General features: G+C 39.1%; 1 protein-coding gene across 2 annotated transcripts in view; it reads right to left on the bottom strand.

Moving 5' to 3' along the window:
• Positions 1 to 578: 578 nt before the first annotated feature.
• SUGCT (succinyl-CoA:glutarate-CoA transferase) overlaps positions 579 to 18,299 on the bottom strand; it is a 313,857-nt gene continuing 296,136 nt past the window's right edge. For both annotated transcript variants that reach the window (XM_059849784.1, XM_059849776.1), the window contains one exon: positions 579 to 1,333. In XM_059849784.1, coding sequence (XP_059705767.1) covers positions 1,170 to 1,333 — 164 coding nt within the window. In that variant the 3' untranslated portion in view covers positions 579 to 1,169. The remainder of the gene's footprint in view (positions 1,334 to 18,299) is intronic.

Raw genomic sequence — 18,299 nt, 5'->3', positions numbered from 1 at the left:
ACCCTTCCCATACGCTGAGTTTACTTTAGCTACAAATTATATACTGTCACAGAGGAGCCTGGGATGTCTTCTGAAAGTAAAGAACTGCCAAATTGGTTTACAGAGAAGAAAGGGCTCTCCTTTAATCTTTTCTTTACTATTTCTCATGGATCAAATTCTTCCAACCTCTTCCACTACATGGTGCCTTTCTCTCAAGAGCGACCCTACTGAAGGATATGGTATTCTGAAATTTGAGGAAGATCTGTCAACTCTCACCAGGCTTTAATCATGGAGGTTGGGCTGAGTCAAAAATTTGGTATAGATTTCAACCTGTGCTTTCTCAATGATTAAGGTGATTTGGATGGTAAGTAGAGTCATAGATAGGGATCAGTACCTACCCACAGAACCAACAGGCAAGTTTTGGTATTCAACATTCAGCATGTGGTTTTCTGTGAACCATTGTTTAATGAAGAGTACACTGAACCTTTCTGAATAAAATTACAGAAGACTATTCAGCCACAGTTTGTCTCTCAGCTGGTCTTGTAACAGGTATTTTTGACAACTGAAGAACTGTCAATTTCAGCTTCTTTCTGCTAACATGTTGAGATTGTCATGACTGTGCAATGTAATATAATTCCATATTAGTAATTTGGAATTCCATCAAATAGAGGTAAAATTTGCAATGGTTACTCTACTCTTGATCTAAAATTGAGATGAACAAAGTTTTCAGGATGGATAATTCTGTTCAAGATCAATCAGATCAACTACCAATTTGTAAATAAATTACTTTCTATTAAGACACAAAGCAGCTTTCTGTGAGTGGAGAGTCTAGTATAAAGGTTTTAAAGCTTCTGCTTCTTTTCACTAACATCATGTCTTTCTGGGGACAAATGTTTAGGCAATTACTGCAATTATGATAAGGATTCCATTTTCCATGTGAAGTAGAGAGAATGAGCAGTCACACAGGACTGTATAATTACATTTATTCCCAACCCCCCAAGAAAATCTTTCACTCAGACAGCATGAGATTGTTTATTTGATACATCAGTGTTAAAATCATACAAACACACGTGGAAGAAAATTAGGAATTAAATTATGTCTTCTCTTTGAGTCCCATTAGGGAAACTGAAGGGAGCAAAGAGAGGACAAAGTAATGTGAACTCAGTGTGAAGGAATGTAGCTAATGTTCCTTATCTGACCTCATGCTGAGCCACAGCACCAGTGCAAAGCAGTTCTTCTATAGCGTCATCCTCATACCCTAGAACGCTCTTCAGTATCTCCACTGTGTGTTGTCCAACAAGTGGAGGTGGTTTTGGATGTGACATAGCAAATTCACTGTATCTGACACCTGGTCCTGAAAAAAAATTAAAAAAAAATAGGAGGGAAATTATTTTCCAGAGTTACTACCCATATTTATATTGAATTGTTAGTTTAAAGAAAAGTACCTCATTTTCACAGCAGTTTTAATCCCAGTCCTTACCATAGAAATGTTATATTCTGAAATTACAGACTAAAAAAAGATTCTAGTTTGCAATAATATACCAATAAGCCAGTTTTAAATACTTCACTCAAATTCAGAATTGCTGGATAGTCATGAAATGTTATGAAAATCTTCCCATTTTTTCCAGTGATATGTATATGTATATATATAAATAAGGGTGCTTTGGGTCATATTATGTTGCCAGTCTTCCACTCTCTGCTACCTGACCAGCAATGCCCAGCCCACTCAGGATGCGATGCAGAAATCCCCACATTTCTACAATACGAGGCAGCACAAGCACAAGGACACAATTCAATGTCATGTTAACACACTTTTACTGTTGTCAGAGCAGTGCACAGACAATGGGCAGCACCATCTACAGCTGGCAGCAGCTCAAGTACCTCTGCAGTGTGCTCCATTATCCTGCAGTGACACAACTGACAGCATGAATAGACATGGTACTCCTCAGTTTGGTTTACATATTTTATCAAAAATACAAGCAGCAGTAGATATAAGAAAATCAACGATATTTATTTACTCTGGCAGGAATAATTTCAAAAGTGAAAATCTGGAAGCTGGCAATGATAAGAAGTCTTCTTCAATTGCAGGTAGTCAGATCTCATGTTTAGTGGTGCTCTGTAGTGAACTGATTTCAGTGTAGGTCCCTGAAGACAAGTAGCTATACCCTTACTATCACACTCAGGAGAATGAGCCACAAATTTATGCTGGGAGCAGAAGTGAGGTATGCACTCAGCACATGCAATGAAAGATTACCTGCCTCGTGGAGAAAGAGAGGACAATAGTTTCCTTAACTGCTAATTGAAAACCCTTCTTTAATACAAAACTGAAAAACATTTGATACTATTGGCAAAAGGTTTCCTTTATTAATAGCAATGGCTTTTATGACATCATTAAAAGAATTTACGAAAAAGGCTGTATTTCATTATATCTTTGTCTATGAAACTACAGCTTTGCTTTGAAATGCAAAGAAATACAAAGAACGTTTCAAAAACCAGAACGTTTCAAATACTAATTAATGCTGTGGTTCACTTTCCTTGCTGGTCAATATTCTGAAGAAATAGAATATTGACCAGCAAGGGAAGTGAACCACAGCATTAAGTGGTAAATTTACTACATGAAGCTACTACTTATTTGAGGAGAGATGCTGGCAAAGGTCAGTCAGGATGCCAAAACATACCATTATATTTTTTTTTTTGCCTGTCTTCATGAACTGTAATAAAATGTTTAATACAGTAAAGCCCCCACCTCCAGGAAAGACAAAATAAGACAAAAGGTGCCTAGAAAAACATTGTTTTTCAAGCTGATTTGGTACATTTCTGACAAGTATGCTCCTGGAAGGACTAATGGTTGGACTTGATGATCTTACAGATCTTTTCCAACCCAGGAAAAGATGATGATTCCAGGATTCTACATATGGTTTCTGAGTTTAAAAAGGAAAGGAGTTACAATTGGGGAATTGCAGACCAAATAATTTAACTTCAAGTTTCATTCAATACTGGATAAAATAATCACAATGAAAATACTCAGCAAATGAGTAATAGCCAGCATGTACCTCTTAAGAACAAATAGTTTGTGTGATCTCTTGTCTTTCTACCAGGAAAAGGGTTGGAGGTGAGATACATCCCATCTAAATTTAGATATCAATAATCTAGATATAGACATTTACTTCCTTAGACACTCTTTGGAGATACTGAAGATGAAAGTACACACAGTGTCTTCTAAGACACTGGTAAATGAGTACACCTGTACAGATGAATTGCAATCACCTGTGTTTCTCCATAGAGGAAAGGCTAGACAAGTGCCCTAGATGGGGAGCTTTACCACCCACACATCAAGCCAGGTGAGATGACCCTCTGTCATGGTTTAACTCCAGCCAGCAGCCAAGCCCCACACAGACATTTGCTCAGTCCCCCACCAGTGGGATCAGAGGGACAATCAGAACAGGTAAAGGTAGAAAACTCACAGGTTGAGATAAAGAAAGTTTAAAAGGGAAAGAAAAAGCCTTGTAGACAAACAACAAGAATTCTCTACTTCCCACAGGCAGGCAGTTGTTCAGCCACCTCCAGGGGAGCAGGGCCACGTAATAGTGACTTGGGAAGACAAATGCCAAAACTCCAAAAGTTCTCTCCTTTATCCTTCTTTATGCCACTTTATATATGGAGCTTGATATCATACAATCTGGAATGTTCCTCTGGTCAGCTGGGGTCACCTGTCCCGGCTGTGTCTCCTCTCAATCTCCCATGTGCCCCAAGTCTTGCCAGTGTGACAATATGAGAAGCAGGAAAGGCTTTGTGAAAGCCTTGCTCAACAATTTTTAAAAATCTCTATATTATCAACCCTGTATTCGGCACAAATCTGAAACACAGTCCCATATCAGCCACTGTAAAGAAAATTGCCTCCACCCCAGACAAGACCAGCACATTCTTTAACCCGTAGGACACCAAATCAAGATTTGACTTTCAGAAAGAAAATTCTCTGCTATTTTCCAGAAACTGACTAAAGAAACAAGGTCTAGATAAATCAAAACCAAGGTGCAATACTGAGAGGGAAATCATATTCAGAGAATTGTTTCTTGGGATCCTCTAAAACAAAACATTTTAAGTGAGCTCCAGAGGAATCTGTTCAGTATGAAGCACTTATCAGTTTATTTTTACCTGGATGGCTGATGGAACTCAGATCTTACCTGCTCAGCTTTCTGAGGACTTCAAAAGCTAAAACTTCCTGTGAAGCACATTTTACAATGACCTGGCTACACTGGAGAAATGGTCTGATAAAAGAGGGTGAAAATTCAATACTGTCAAGGGGAATTATTTATGTTTCATTACATAAATATACAGGGCAGGGGACAAACAGGAAAGTAGGAATAGTTAGGGGTTATTCTAGATCACAAAGTGAGGATGAGTCAACAACATCATGCTGTTGCGAAAAAGGCAAGCATCATACAAGGGTGTACAAACAAGAGAGATGCCTTCAGGACACATTTTTGCTCTAGTTAGGGCTGGCAAGTCACAGCTGGAGCAGTGTCTGGTGTGGGACCCCCACTGCAGAGCCATCTGGAACACCTGAGAGCTTCCACAACACAGCAACTGAAATTTTCACAGGAAACATGACAGATTGAACCAAGTGGGATCATGGACCTAAAGAGAAAGGCTAGAGAAAAAAAACTTTAAAGCTGTTTTCAAAAAATGTATAAAAACCCCACCACTACCACTAAAATAAACCCTAACCACATCCCCCAAAATCCATGCAAACTTCCTGGAAGAGGGAAAGAAATCCTTTTTCCTGTCCATGATGAGAAATACTTGACTTAAATTGCAACAAAGGAAATGGTATGAAACAAAAAAATAAACTTTTATAATGGTAGAGGTAGCAAAATGCTGAAACAAGCCATGGGAGGAGGCTGTGGAGTTTGCATTGATTCAGTCTTTAGAAAGGAGATTTATTTTAGAATAGTTGATCCCACAGCTGATCCCTGGGGCTTGCTGATGGATCGATCTCTCACAGACCCTTTCACCCACTATTATATGAAAGCTAAGAAACATCAGGGATAAGTTTTCTATTAACTTGTTCCTCTGATTCTACTCACTTCAAACACACTGAGTTCAATTTTCAGAGGAAAACTTTAGTGAGAAATCAGTACATTTTAAAGGGAAAGGTGACATCACTGGGCAATATTTGTATTAATTCCTCTTAGGAGTGAGTAGGAGCCGCAGGAAGGCAGAACTGGCAGTAGTGCAAGCCACAGGAATGATCTCTGTGCCAGCTGAAATGCTTGTGACGATAATTTCAAAGTAAAAATGCCCTTTAGGGATTTATTAGCCTAGAAATTCAACAGAGCCACAGAACTATTATGCAATTTCTACTTAAGAGAAAAGATACAAAGCAGTCATATTTCAGGTGTGTGTATCTGGGAGCTCTTTACACCGAGAAATCAGCAAACCCTCAATGGTTTAGTAACTATAGACTTTTCACTTGCTTGTGCAAATTTTTGCTAACATAAAAAATTATGAATCTCAAACCCTGGGAGTTTTTGCAGTGATATTGAAAGACACAGAATAAAATCTCTAAAGAGAGAAAACCAAAACTGACATTGTGTGCAACAGACAGAATGCTTCATGCTTCCCAAAGAAAATTAATCTTACAAACTAGAGCATGCTGGAAAATTGCACAGCAATTATAAAACCAGTGTCTTCCTTGAGCTTTTATTGTTTGATGCATAATTCATCACGCTACTTTTCACTTTGATAGAGTTATAAAGTTATCTACATTCATTCAAAGGAGCTACTTGCTAATGATCCATCATTAACAATTCTCTGTTCTTTCCTTGTGTAACTTCTACTTGGCTTCTGTGTCAATTAGGAGGGTGCAAAGCTTGCCAGTCAGGCTTCAGCAATCCCACGCTCCTACTGAACAACGCTCCAGGAAAGCAACCAGCAGAATGCTATGCAAATGCTAATTAAACACAACTGCCTTATGAGGAAACCATCCCTAGAGGCAGAGAGAGGTGAACTGCTTTAATTAAGGTCAAAAGCATTTGCATGTGGGTGAGTTACAGGAGTTTTGCAGATGAAAACAGGCCTTTGCTGGGGTAGAAGCAGGGTGACTGGTGAGGGGGTGTAAGGTGGTGGTCATCTGTGCATACTTGCTGTCAGTAGGACATACTCCATTCAGGCATGAAGTTGAGGGGGCATTTATTGTCACCTGAAAAAGGCAATGAAAGAATGAGTGGTAGCTGTAATTTACCTTTGTCATGTTCAATTAAAAGGAGACTGTTTCTCTTTTTACTATGATTATCATCGAGAGTAAAGCAAAGAGCTCTTTCATCACATTTAAATTCTAATATTTTGTTATTATATCATCATTTTGATTTTGACACATTGCTAAAATACATGCTGTGCATATCACATAACCTACAAAAAGTAATAGTGTGATAATAAATCAAAATTTTTATCCATTGCAACCATAATGACAATTGTGCCAAGACATCTTGAATACTTGAACTGAGTTTCATTACAATAAATTCTTTTTCTTTGGGGCCTACCTACTATGGCACTGCTAAGCATCACACTGAGCTATTAGTTAAAGACATACCAAACACATTTAAGTGAAAGACAACAATGAGATAAAACCACTGAAACAGGTCCAGAAGGATCCTCCAAGACTGAGATGCTTTTGAACACTCACCCTAAACAGGTGAAACACACAGCAGTCTTTGGAACATGTCTCTGGGCATTGCTGAGTTTGGGATAGCAGAAGCAAAGTCATTTTCACTCTACACACAGCAGAAATTAAAGGTGAATTTCAATTATATTAAATGTGCAAAGCACAGTATATAAAAATGGATAAAGGTATATAATTTTTGCTTTGTCCTGACAAATAGCATTCCTCCAGCATTGTACAGCAGCCACCGGAAAACACATTTTCTACAGCACAGGTTAGAGCATATTGAAGCAATCTAACTCTCAAACTATGTAGACAAAATCAGGCCAGGGGACAGCCAAGCTCAGGAGAAAAGTCATGATTATTTGTTATTATTCAAGTGGGACAAGGAAAAAAAAGGGAAAATTTGAGCTAATGGATGTGTATACATTCTGCTTGAAACATATCACTACTTTTGCAAAAAAAGAGCAATGAGAAACACAGCACCACTTGTTAGTTAGTTCAACCCTAACATACAGTGTAATTTATACAGATGTAGGAATCATATGAAAACAAACAGTATTTGGTTTGCATTGCAAGGTTTTGGCTACATGGGCAGCTTCTGGCAGCTGCCAGAAATTTTCCCTATATATAATGAAGCCAATGCCAGCCAGCTCTAAGACAGACTCACTGCTGAATAAGGCCAGGCTAGTTAGGGGCAGTGGTGATAGCAGCTCTGGGGCTGCATATTTAAGAATAGCAAAAAACCTGCAGAACAGTAAGCAAAAGATAGAAGTGATAATGTGTGAGAGAAATGGCCCTGTAGATGCCAAGGTCACTCAGGAAGGAGTGCGAGGAGGTGCTCCAGGTATCAGAGCAGGGGTTCCCTTGCAGCCTGTAGTGAAGACCATGGTGAGGTAGCTGTAGCCCTTCAGCCCATGGGGATCCACAGTGCAACAGAGACCAATCTGCAGCCTCTGGAGGACCCCAAGCCAGAGCAGCCTGAAGGAGGCTGTGATCCCATTAGAAACCCACAGTGAAACAGGCTCCCGGTGGGAGCTGTGGACTGGTGGAGAGAAGAGCCCATGCTGGAGCAGGTTTGCTAGCAGGACCCGTGACCCTCTGGATTTCCACACTGTAGCAGACCGTTTGAAGGGCATGGAAGGGACCCACCCTTCCATGGAAGGGAGCAGTTCATGAAGAACTACAGCCTCTGGGAAGGACTCATGTTGGAGAAGTTTGTAGAGGACTATAACCTATGAGAAGAACCCCACACTAGAGCAGGGAAGAGTGTGAGTCCTCCCACTAAGGAGGAAGGAGCAGCAGAAATCTGTGATGAACTGCTCACAAGCCCCCATTCCCCCCCCCCCCCCCCCCCCCCCCACCACTGTGGGAGAGAAGGTAGAGAACCAGGACTATAGTTAAGGCCAGGAAGAAGGGAAGGGTAGGGAGAATGTGTTGTTAAGATATAGTTTTATTTCTCATTATCCTACTGTGACTTGATGGGAAATAGATTCGTTATTCCCCAAGTTGAGTTTGTGCTGCTCATGACACTGATTTTTCTGTGTTCTTATCTCAACCCCTTCCCCTGACCAGCAGAGGAGGTGAGTGCTAGAGCAGCTTTGGTGGGCAGCTGGTGTGCAGCCAGAGTCAACCCACCACACAAAACAAACATGTATGCCTCTTTCAGTAACGTGGTGTTGCCACACAGCAGTTTTGCAATTCCAATGAAATATCATCAACAGTTAAGAATGATGGCCCAGAGCCAACGCATTTGCACACAGATCCCTTATATGCTACAGGTCAAGTGTTTGGAGCATGCAATCAACTGGTTATGAAACTGGCCTGAAGGAGATCAGCAGGAAAGAAGCAGTGACTTTTAAGGCAATGAAAAGGAAAGCGATACAAAAGTCTATGAGAGGGGCTTCATGGCTACTCTGAAGAATGTATGGGTGTTGGAAATGATGTGTGCACGGATATGATATGAGGAGTAGACCAGGGCAACTGCATTTTGAGGGTATGGTTTCTTCCCATTGGTCCCAGCCATGCCTTCTGTCAAGCTATTGTTCCCAGATGAGAAGATGGTGTGCCCAAGCACAAAGCACTGCACAGCTTGGCTACACTGCTTTACACCAGGTTTCTTCCCCTTGATGAAAATCAAAGCAGAAAAGTACACAAGACAAAAAAAGCTCATTATACAGTACTGGCCAGGATGACTAGTGCTCACAGGCTTCAAAGTAATCTCTAGAATTAATGACCTGCTCCATCTCAACTGAAAAATTCTCATATTTTTCTTCTTCTTAGCATAGATCTGAAAGTTTAGGAGCTTGGGAGACTTTTTGGGAATCTATTTAATTGCTGGGAAAAATATTTCTTTTTGCATTACATTAGAGCAAGTGATCTACCTTTTAAGGACAACTCATAATAGATTGGAAAAAAAGTAATTAAGGAAATAATATTCAAAGTCTTGCTCCTCCTTCCTTACTGCTGATTCCACTTCCTCCCCCACTAAGAGCACAGTCACACACTTGGCATCCAGCACAGCTGAGAGGGGGGAAAACTTTGGCAGGATTAGTAAGAATCAGTAACTGAGACTGGAGAGGATGGACAAACTTTCAAATGGTAGTTAAAAAAGTAAACCTTGCTCTAGGTGCCATAGAAATACACATATAAATCAGTAAATACTAAACAGTAAAATTGGTAGGGCAGTAAATAGTGTCAATACTAGAAATACCTACAAGCCACATTTCTCATTTGGACAGTCCTGACTTCTGTGGAAGGGGTATGAGGAGAGTCCAACTGCACACAATTCAAGAGTTTTAAAACTGAAACATTGTGAGAAGAATGACTTGACAGGCAGAGGGTAAATACATATTATCTGTGACAGCCATGATGGGTGTTTAAAAATGAGACCACTTTTAATCCAACACTTAGGCATTCAAAACTTCCCCTACACAATTCTGAAAGTTTTTTGCCAAGTACATTTATAAAAGTACTTTCTCACCTGAAGCTGCATGCAAAGAAATGCATTAAAAATAGTTTATTTATCAACCAACATCTTAGATATAATCAGGGTAAATCTCACTCACCATTTATATAACTCTTTACATTTTCCAAGAGACACAAAACTAACTGTACCTAATTAATACTGCATGACTGTTGGAGTAAAGGAAATAATTTATCAGTCACTCTGGTTGCATATTTGAGAGTAATCCCACATAATTGTGCTATTGGAGTTACACAATTTTGTGATAGGATTCTTGGCACCCAAAAGCTTTTTAAAAAGTTGCAGTATGGTGGTGTCTACTTCTTCCCACATGTATCATCTCGCAATGCTGAAATTTTGTCCCAACTTTTTGCATGGACTCACATGGTCCCACTCCTTCCGAAAACCCCAAAGACCTCAAGAAAGGATTTAAAGTAAGACAGGAAGGAAGACAACCAGTAAGAATACACAGAGGTAGCAATTTTAAAGAACCATAAATTCCCTAGGCAATAATCTGCAGCTCCATTTCCTAAGGAAACAGGTTTATGTGTCTGTGCTGTCTTTCTAATCATCTGTTTGACTGCCTTGTCCCTGCCACACACAGTAACTTCTGAATCTGCCAATCTTGACAAAAGTGTAGAAATCCCAAGGTAAATAAGTCCTTAACAGTGTTGAGAAAAATGGCAACTGCTGAAGGACAGATGCCCAAATTACTGCCCTGATGACACTCAGAAAAAACCTCAAAGAATGCAATTGTTATATATTCTGTTTGACTGCAAACGGCTTACCACTAAGTACAGACAGAGCTCTGTCAGATACATCCAGCACATACTGTGGAAGGCTTAAAGGACATGAGGATAGCTCAGGTCATAATGATTACACATAGATTTTATCAAGGATATAAGTTTGAAGTAAAATGCTATTTAGTGCCAGAATTTAGGTATCTTTTCTACAGTACTGTGGAAGTTGTGTTCTAGGGGGTTTTTATTGTTCTTGCAGGAAGGAGCTGAACAACTACATGGCAAAGACAACTTGCTGGGAGAATTCCTGCAAAACTCTAAAAGGAAAATCCTGCGGGCACAAGCCTAAACTACTGAAAATCCAAGCTAAAAACATAATTTGTCTCAAGTCATAACCTAATCAATACAAAACTCAATACATAATCCCACCACAGGATGCTGGTTAACCACAGGTTGTGTACCTAATGCAGAAATTACAGAGTGAAGCTGAACTTGTACTACACAGGAGGTCAGATCATAATATGATCACAGTGGTTATTTCTGAACTAAAAACATATGAATTTCTTAAATGCTCATAAGCAAAGCTGTTTCCACGCAACAGGGCTGGGGTTAAAATGGCCTATCTGAATCTCCTGTGATACTTAGAAGGTCTAGCCACATATAGTTTCATGTTGCATCTCTACTGTAAGCCCAAAGGCCTTAACTACTGCATCATATGGAGAGAAATTAAAGAGAAGAATGCTTACATGCATGGAACAAGAGAAAACAAAATGCTACCTGAAATGAGCCTCTTGTAAGGACAGAGCATTGCCTAGTTGCGACACACTCACATAATTCGGGAAGGTGAATCATGCCCCCAGCTGAACAGGAAGGCAAGCAGCTACTGGAGGCTCTCCTACTGAGCCTGGTGAAAACTATTTCTGAGTCCCATGCCTTGTGGTTAGTGTGAGCCTGCATGTTGGAATAAGACATGCCAGCCAACCCAATCTGTAAGTCCTCAGTGCACCAATTTGTCCTTTCCTGTGTCCTGTCTCCAGCTATAAGCTAGATTCTTTGGCTCTTCAGAGACCCAAAAAGTAATCCTCTTGGCCAGCTGTGCATCATCAGAGTGGGAGGAGATGAGCTCTTCCTTGCAGATGAGCTTTTCGTTACTCTTTAGGCAACCAGCCGAAGCCCAGATACATGAAGCTGATAATTCAGGGATGCAAGACAATGCATACTGAAGGACATGCACAGCTTAATCCCAAGTCTGGGTATAATTTGTCCTGCTTACTCAAGGGGTACTTTTTCAGGATAGGAGACTTCAAGCTTTCTTCAAACAACTGGTGAAAATAACTAAAAATTAAAAACATTTGGGCCTTCCATTAACACAAATTCAAAAGAATACACAAAAAGCTCCCCTAAGAAGCTTTTGAAAATGCATTTCTTGTTCCCAAACACCCTGACAAGGTTCACAAGCTGATATTCCAGCTCCCAGAGAACATTTTTCTGTGGCCTGTCCTTTAAGTATTTCTCTAGTTATTTCTGTAAGCCTGGACATCAAAACACAGGACAGATTATCTTGCAGAAGATAAATAATTTTCTATGTCCCTTTTTATGACTCTAAAGAGCAGACCAGCTCTTTTCAGTACACCTCGTAATGGGAATTTTTGTTAAAATTATTATTTTTGATGGCTCCCATCACGCTTCTTTAAGTGTCTTTTCAAAGCCAGAGGTGTTTGTTGCACAGTCCTATTCTGGCATTCCTGTCTGATAGTATTAGACCACACTGTAACATCCCCTTTGACAGCAATGGTTAGCAGCCAGAATAGAAAGTGAACTGGTTGGCAAATGGTTTGTGGCAGGAGCATCCTACCAAATTGCTTTGATTAAGTTCCCTAACCTCACCACAACCCACTGGTATATTATACAGGTTGCTTATTCATTTATATAGGATGATTAATGTCTTACAACATCCATCTTAGAAAAAGAGAAAGAAAACTGAGAAATCAAGAGAAAAAAAATGAGAAATGAAAGCCTTCCTGAGTCCACCTGTAGCAAAACTGCTTCCAGACACTTTTTAAGACTTTCACATTGATTATTTTTTCCTCAACAATCACTTGTTTTAGCCAAAAGCTTAAGTCTCAGAAGGAGTATATTATTTTTAGAAGGCAAAGATTAGACATTTAGTTAGACGTCAAATCATGTGTCTGTCATGCGCTGTACGGATATTGCTATGCTCCTTTATTCTACATGTCTTCAGATTGTTCCTCTGTGGCCAAAATATACAGGCATATAAACCTCCACATTTGGAAAATTCAACAGTCAGTTGATACTTTCTTCCCTGGTTGGTGACCCACACAAAATAAGTATCTTCAGAGTGAGTATTAAAACAATGGGAAAAGCCATCAGTTGCAGCACAGCCAAGGAAATTCTGTTGGTTGAAATACTTCAGCACAGATGAGAGCCAGGTAACACTATGTTTGAGCACCATGGAAATATTTGGAAATCAATTTATAAGCAAGGCACCTATGATTAAGTAGGGCTGAGCACTGTGGACAGCCTGATCATTCTTCCAAAAGCTCTCCCACTCCACCCTCCATTTACTTCTGCTGTCCCCTGTGTAGCAGAATGAGGCCAGTTCTAGTGCATAAGGACTTTCCCTGGCAAAGGAAGATGGGAAGGGATTTGATACTTTGTTTTGGATTGCTTGAAGAACTGCAAATTACATTTTTAGCTCTTTTTGGGTAAGGTGCCCAGACTCTTTGAGGCATAGGCTACTAAAAATACTGGCTGAGTTTTGAAAAGTTCTGTGCAACCTGGGATAATTCTTTGAGTGTCATACTTGAGACATCTTTAAAGGGGCCCATTTTCCAGTAAAAACTGAGGACATTTGAAAACCTTTCCCTTTTAGGATGTCTCCATTTGACTGTGCAGAGATATCTGGTATTCAAAGCAGACAAGAGAAGAGAGTATCCTTCCTTGAGCAGAGGAAAGTAACATTCTAGACATATAGCTTCTTTCAGCCATTTCTTTTCTTTTTCTAATTTCATATTTAAAAGAAGTCATCAGGTTAATCTTAAGTTCTTTAGAGGGAAGCAGTGAGCTTAAATTGCAGTCTGTAAATGGGGTTAGAGAGAGAGCACACTGCATATTAGGCCGGGTTTTTCCACTGATTTGTGATTTGTAAGTGACAACTAGATCAATTCTGTCTCAGTGTGGAGGGCTGGAAACAGTTTTTCTTGTTTTCCACTGTTTGCTGCCAACCCCTGACATGTGATATTCAACTCATCTTCTTGCAAATATCAAAGCAGTATGGGCAGGAGAAACAACCATGTCAAACCAAGCGGCCTTCAGTATGGTTTTTGGTTCTGCGGGCATGCCAGTGCAAGTGTGTGAATGTCGCTTAAGTATAGGCTGGTTCTCCATTAAAGCTCTTGTGGCTTCTAACATTTGCCAGCCTTTACTCCATCAGAAGGATTTCAGTTTTATGTTCTACCCTAGAGTGGGCAAAAGAGTCAGAAATCATCTCTCCTCCCCCGCAAAGACTAGAGTAGGATTAGCAACCAGAAATTTAAGTCAGACACACCCATTGAAAGGAATGAGGCACAAGGTTAGGAAGCCATCCAAAGAATGGTTGCCTACCTCCTTACTAAACTAAATTGAGCTAAAGTCCCTTTTTGCTCAAGTCAACTGAAAAGCTGGGGAATAAAAATTATAAGCAAACTGAAACCAGCCGTGCCTAACCAATACCCTACCTTAAAAGTGAGCAGATCAGTTTCACAAAATATTTCCCCATTCTCTTTTTCCTTCTCTTAATACTTTGACTGTTTCCTTCAGTTGCCCTTTAAACTGCAAAACAAAATGCTTTTACTGACATGGTTTGTAATTTTGAAGCCCAAATCTTAAGCAGCAGGTGCTTAGTTTTAATGGAATTTTTCCATCCCAAATGTCTGGGATCATCAGTTGCACTTCCCTCTTACACAGCCCCTCACCTTTTATCCTTTGCCATTTGTTTTTGTGGATTTTCATTTAATATATTTCTTCTGCTTTCAGCAATCTGCTTTTTCACTGCAAACCCTTCAACCACTCTTCTTATTTTACTTCATACAATTGGCAAGTGCTGTCTCCTAAAAATCCGTATAAAATATGAGAGGCCTTGCTGCCTCTAGTCTTGTTATCTCTAACTTCATTTTCAGTGATGCTCTGTCTCTTTTACACTGCACTGGCAATTTAAAAGGGCCTTAGACTGGTTGTAAATATTTGCACCACAGGAACAATTACATTTTAATTGCCAGAGGTCCTACAGCTTCTCTGCACGCGCACACACACACACACACACACACCCCCCACACACAAAAGATCCACAAACCAAAAAAAAAACCCAAACCCAAAAAAACCCAGCAAACGAAGAAAAAAAAAGAATAATAATAATAATTAAAAAAATCAGAAAACCTGAACCAAAATAACAGTTGGGTTTAGTTCATATAATTATTTGGACCAAGTCTGTGTGTGGGCACATTTGTTCCATACTAACAGGTTTTGTTTCCATTTAATTTTAGCTTTTGGTTGATTTTCCTTTAGTCAATTTTCCCTTACAATTTCCTTTTTTTTTTTTTTTTTTTTTTTTGAGGTGATGTAAATTATTTTTACAGGCCTCATCTTAAGGAAAATTCAAGGAAAAAGCATCCATACTCAGGTTGCAATTGCATATATAAAAGTGTGGATTAAAAGTAGCTGTGTTGAAAAAAATGGGATTCACATACTAACATTGGAACTAGAGATGCTGAAATAAGTGAATTTCTGCTCTGCCATGGTGCTGGTAGATTGCTCCTGAACACAGTACAATTTAACGAAGTCTAATAACCAGATTAAAACTCCAGTAATAAGGAACTGATTCCTTGCATCCAGAAAGACCTTTCCAAAGTTAATGTTTTAGTTCGTCCTCCAACTGTATTTGTATTTAACTATTAAAGAACAGTTTCTTTTTTTCATTTGCCCTTCTCTTGCTTATCAGATACACTTACATATCAGTATATAGCTCTCTCCCAAAAAGAAATTACATGCTGCAGAAATGACCAGAACCTTATTTGCTAATATTTTTGACATGAATTTGACTGAAAACTCTGCCTTTTAAAATATGAATTTACATTGCTCAGCAGTAAATCACAAGGGCTCCCAAAGGTTCTCATAACTAAGTTTTAACCGAGATTTCCATTCTTAACAAGGCAGCCCAATTTCAGAAAGCCATACCAGCCACTTCCTAATCCACAAAGCTCAGAGGCTATCTTCTGCACTGAGCATGCAAAAATGTTTAATACTAACACAAATACCTCTCACAGATTATTCTGATTCTCAGGCTGATTTCTAAGCCAGCTGTTCTCAGATTGATTCAATGTGCAGATTTCATCTTAAACCAGAGTAATTCCCTAGTTACCTGCCATATAACTAGATCTTACAGGTGTAGGGCATGTTTGTAATGCTTGTTAATCTACTTCCAGGGAAAAAAAATCATAAAATCAAATTATTTGTGTCGCTTTCTTGGATTCCTGTTTTCTTCCCAACTTTCAGATACTATATCAACAGAAGAATGCCAGGAATTACATCATGCTTTATATATGTACCTGTAACAGATTATATTCATTCATTTCAAAGCCAGATGCTATTTTTGTTTAAAGTAATCCTTGATGGTACACTTTTTAAACATTGATACTGTATATGTATTACATTCCAATAAGAGTAACTGCTTGCTATGAGATACGAATATTTAAATTTACCTTGATTATAGATCTGTTACATTATAGCTTTGTTCTTTTCCAAATAAGTCGTGCAACTAGCTTCCTGCTCCTCCCAGAGCTTATTCTCTGTAGAGAAGTTTTGATAAAGAAACACCACCAAATACAAATGAAAATGAAGAAAATGTATAAAACTCATCAGAAGAAACTAATCATCATCTAACAGTAAGGTCAACCATAGTACAGACTGTTGAGCTGGGAATTCAAACAACTGGATTTTTACCAATCAACTCTATGATCACAGGCAAATCATTGCCGTATCTTTGTATTTCCTGCACAGTTCTGTTAGACTTGTCTATTAAGATTATGAAATCTTAGGCACTCCAGTCACTGCTTACTATTTGTTTATACAGTGACTGAGAGAATGGGCTCCACTTTGTATTGGAATGAAATGAAAATAACAATTTTCTGATATTCTGTCTCCCAGAGATGCTTCAGAGGAGTATGAACCACTGTCCCAAGTTATATCTGATAAATTGGGTATTACTCTGTGATGGGAAAGATTTCTTTCTAATCCAAAATACATCTGTCTTGCCGTGCTGCAAGTGATAGTTTCTGGGCAGAGAGCATACTAATTGTAGGATTAAACTCTTAGCTAACACTTGGGTGGAAACAGTTTCCCATAACGTGGTAGAAAACACATGTTGGCCTCTGTCTGCAAACTCTTGAACATCACAGTCCTGATCTTGACTGGGATATTTAGGTACTCTATTGAACTATGTGCAATATAATGCAATTAAAATTAAATAATAACTAGCTATCAAAAAGTATTATTGAGATTTTAGTGGCTCCAGTACGGCTTAGCCAGGCTTAGTTACTCTTTGAAGGCAGAGACAATTGTGCTGAATGCAATGAATACTGCACCTCCTTCAAATAAGTAGCACACAAACTTAGAGCTGAAAAATTAACTGTGATTTCTGCTAAGCATCTTAGGATCATTTGAACTTTACAAAGACACAGGGATTTGAAGCTTTTCAAATCACAAATGTGTCTTTGCTTATAATATTTTCCTACAATATTCCTCATTTCTGTGAATGCAAACAATATATCCTATTCTCAAAGGTGAATGACTGACACTGCTGATATGATACAGACCCCACTGGCAAGCTTCTAGAAACAGCTGGCCTCCAACATCTTTTCTTCCCATGGGTATGTAGAGAAGGCAGATACCAGACTGCCAGGAAATATTTCAGAAATTATTCTCCGTACATCTCATTTTCTTAGGGCTCTCCAGTCAAAAGACATCTTGCTAACAAAATACTAAAATTCCCATATTGTTAAAATGTACTGAAGATGCTGGAGGCAAACACATTTTCAAGAAAAGCTAGACTGTTTGATGAAGTTACTTGTTGTTTCAATGTAATTTTTATGGTTGTGGCTACAGTGCCACTCAATCAAGAATTCTCTGTTTTGTAATACTGAAGCAAAGTCCTGTGCCAGAATGCATTAGTAAACCCAAGAGCAAAGTTAGCTGGATGAAGGGGGTGAATGCAGTAGGATAAGGTGCACAGTGGATTGTGGCAAGAAATGTTCTTTATATTCAGAAAATCACAGAAACAGATTTGTGTTTGGGAAAAAAACTCTTCTAGAGAATAGAATTAAGGATTCTAGAGAAGGTAATGACTCCCATCCTTAGCTTCTAATTCCAGCACCTTCTAACTCCTCTCATCCCTTTTCCTAAGGTGCCTAACCAATCACCTGTTACTACAGAGAGGTTTGCTTTTCCAGCTAAGCCATTTCCATATTTTTCTGCTTGGCACTACTCTTTGGCCTCATTTGCCAGCCATAACCACAGTTGGACAAACCTTCTCCCTTTCACAGAGACCATACATAAGCTAACATAAAAGCAGAAATACATTCATAGTGGCTCAGTACACAAGACCAGTCTCTGAAAATGGTTAAAAGTATATGCTGTTGAAGGCATGTGAGAATACAGGAGGAACATCCAATATTTCCCCGAGATAATTTTACAGCCTCTAGCAATTCATCATCTAGCTCCAGTATCCCACCCTATTCTCATGCATACTGCCCCGTTCTTCCCAAATCCCTCTCCCTAGTCTCCTATTAACCAACACCTACTTAAACATCCTGAGGTTAATCAACACAAGGAAGTTAATACACCATGAGATAATACATCCCATATAGCTCAATTACTCATCAACTTTTAATGCTCTTTTTGG

The sequence above is a fragment of the Haemorhous mexicanus genome, chromosome 1 (assembly GCF_027477595.1).
Source record: "Haemorhous mexicanus isolate bHaeMex1 chromosome 1, bHaeMex1.pri, whole genome shotgun sequence".
NCBI lineage: Eukaryota > Metazoa > Chordata > Aves > Passeriformes > Fringillidae > Haemorhous > Haemorhous mexicanus.
This window is presented reverse-complemented; position numbering and strand designations above follow the sequence as displayed.